Source organism: Penaeus monodon, chromosome 21 (assembly GCF_015228065.2).
Source record: "Penaeus monodon isolate SGIC_2016 chromosome 21, NSTDA_Pmon_1, whole genome shotgun sequence".
Lineage (NCBI taxonomy): Eukaryota > Metazoa > Arthropoda > Malacostraca > Decapoda > Penaeidae > Penaeus > Penaeus monodon.
In genome coordinates this window covers 42015897-42016300 of record NC_051406.1, presented here as the reverse complement: position 1 = coordinate 42016300, position 404 = coordinate 42015897, and the positions used below count along the sequence as shown (strand labels likewise).

The 404-nt window shown below is 32.9% G+C and overlaps 1 protein-coding gene across 1 annotated transcript in view; it reads left to right on the top strand.

Moving 5' to 3' along the window:
* LOC119586681 (GPN-loop GTPase 2-like) overlaps nucleotides 1–404 on the top strand; it is a 5387-nt gene that overhangs the window by 1754 nt on the left and 3229 nt on the right. Inside the window, exon 3 of the mRNA XM_037935413.1 lies at nucleotides 182–296. Within this exon, the coding sequence (XP_037791341.1) occupies nucleotides 182–296 (115 nt within the window). The remainder of the gene's footprint in view (nucleotides 1–181; nucleotides 297–404) is intronic.

Sequence of the window (404 nt, the reverse complement as noted above, 5' to 3'; positions counted from 1 at the left end):
TCATGGGTGGATAAAATCAAGTGTGAAAAGTATGATAAATGGGCAAAGTTAATTTAGGAAGTGAAATCCAGGACCTCAATTATGCTTTTATTTGTTAATTCATTTAAAAAAGTATTTGAGGATTATTATTTATAATATTGTTGTAACCTTTCCTTCCTTGAAAAGAGTGCTTCTTCCGCAGGCCGAGTTGTATGCACACCACACAATGGTGCGCAATATTTTAAGAGAGTTGGACAAAGCTGAAATTCGCCTTTGTGCAGTCTACCTTGTGGACTCTCATTATGCTAATGATCCAGGTATGTACTAGTGTCTGTTGTGTGTCATTCATTGTTACCATTGGAAATAATAATGTTATTTTTAAATATCATATAATTAATTGATCAACATCACATCATTACCATATT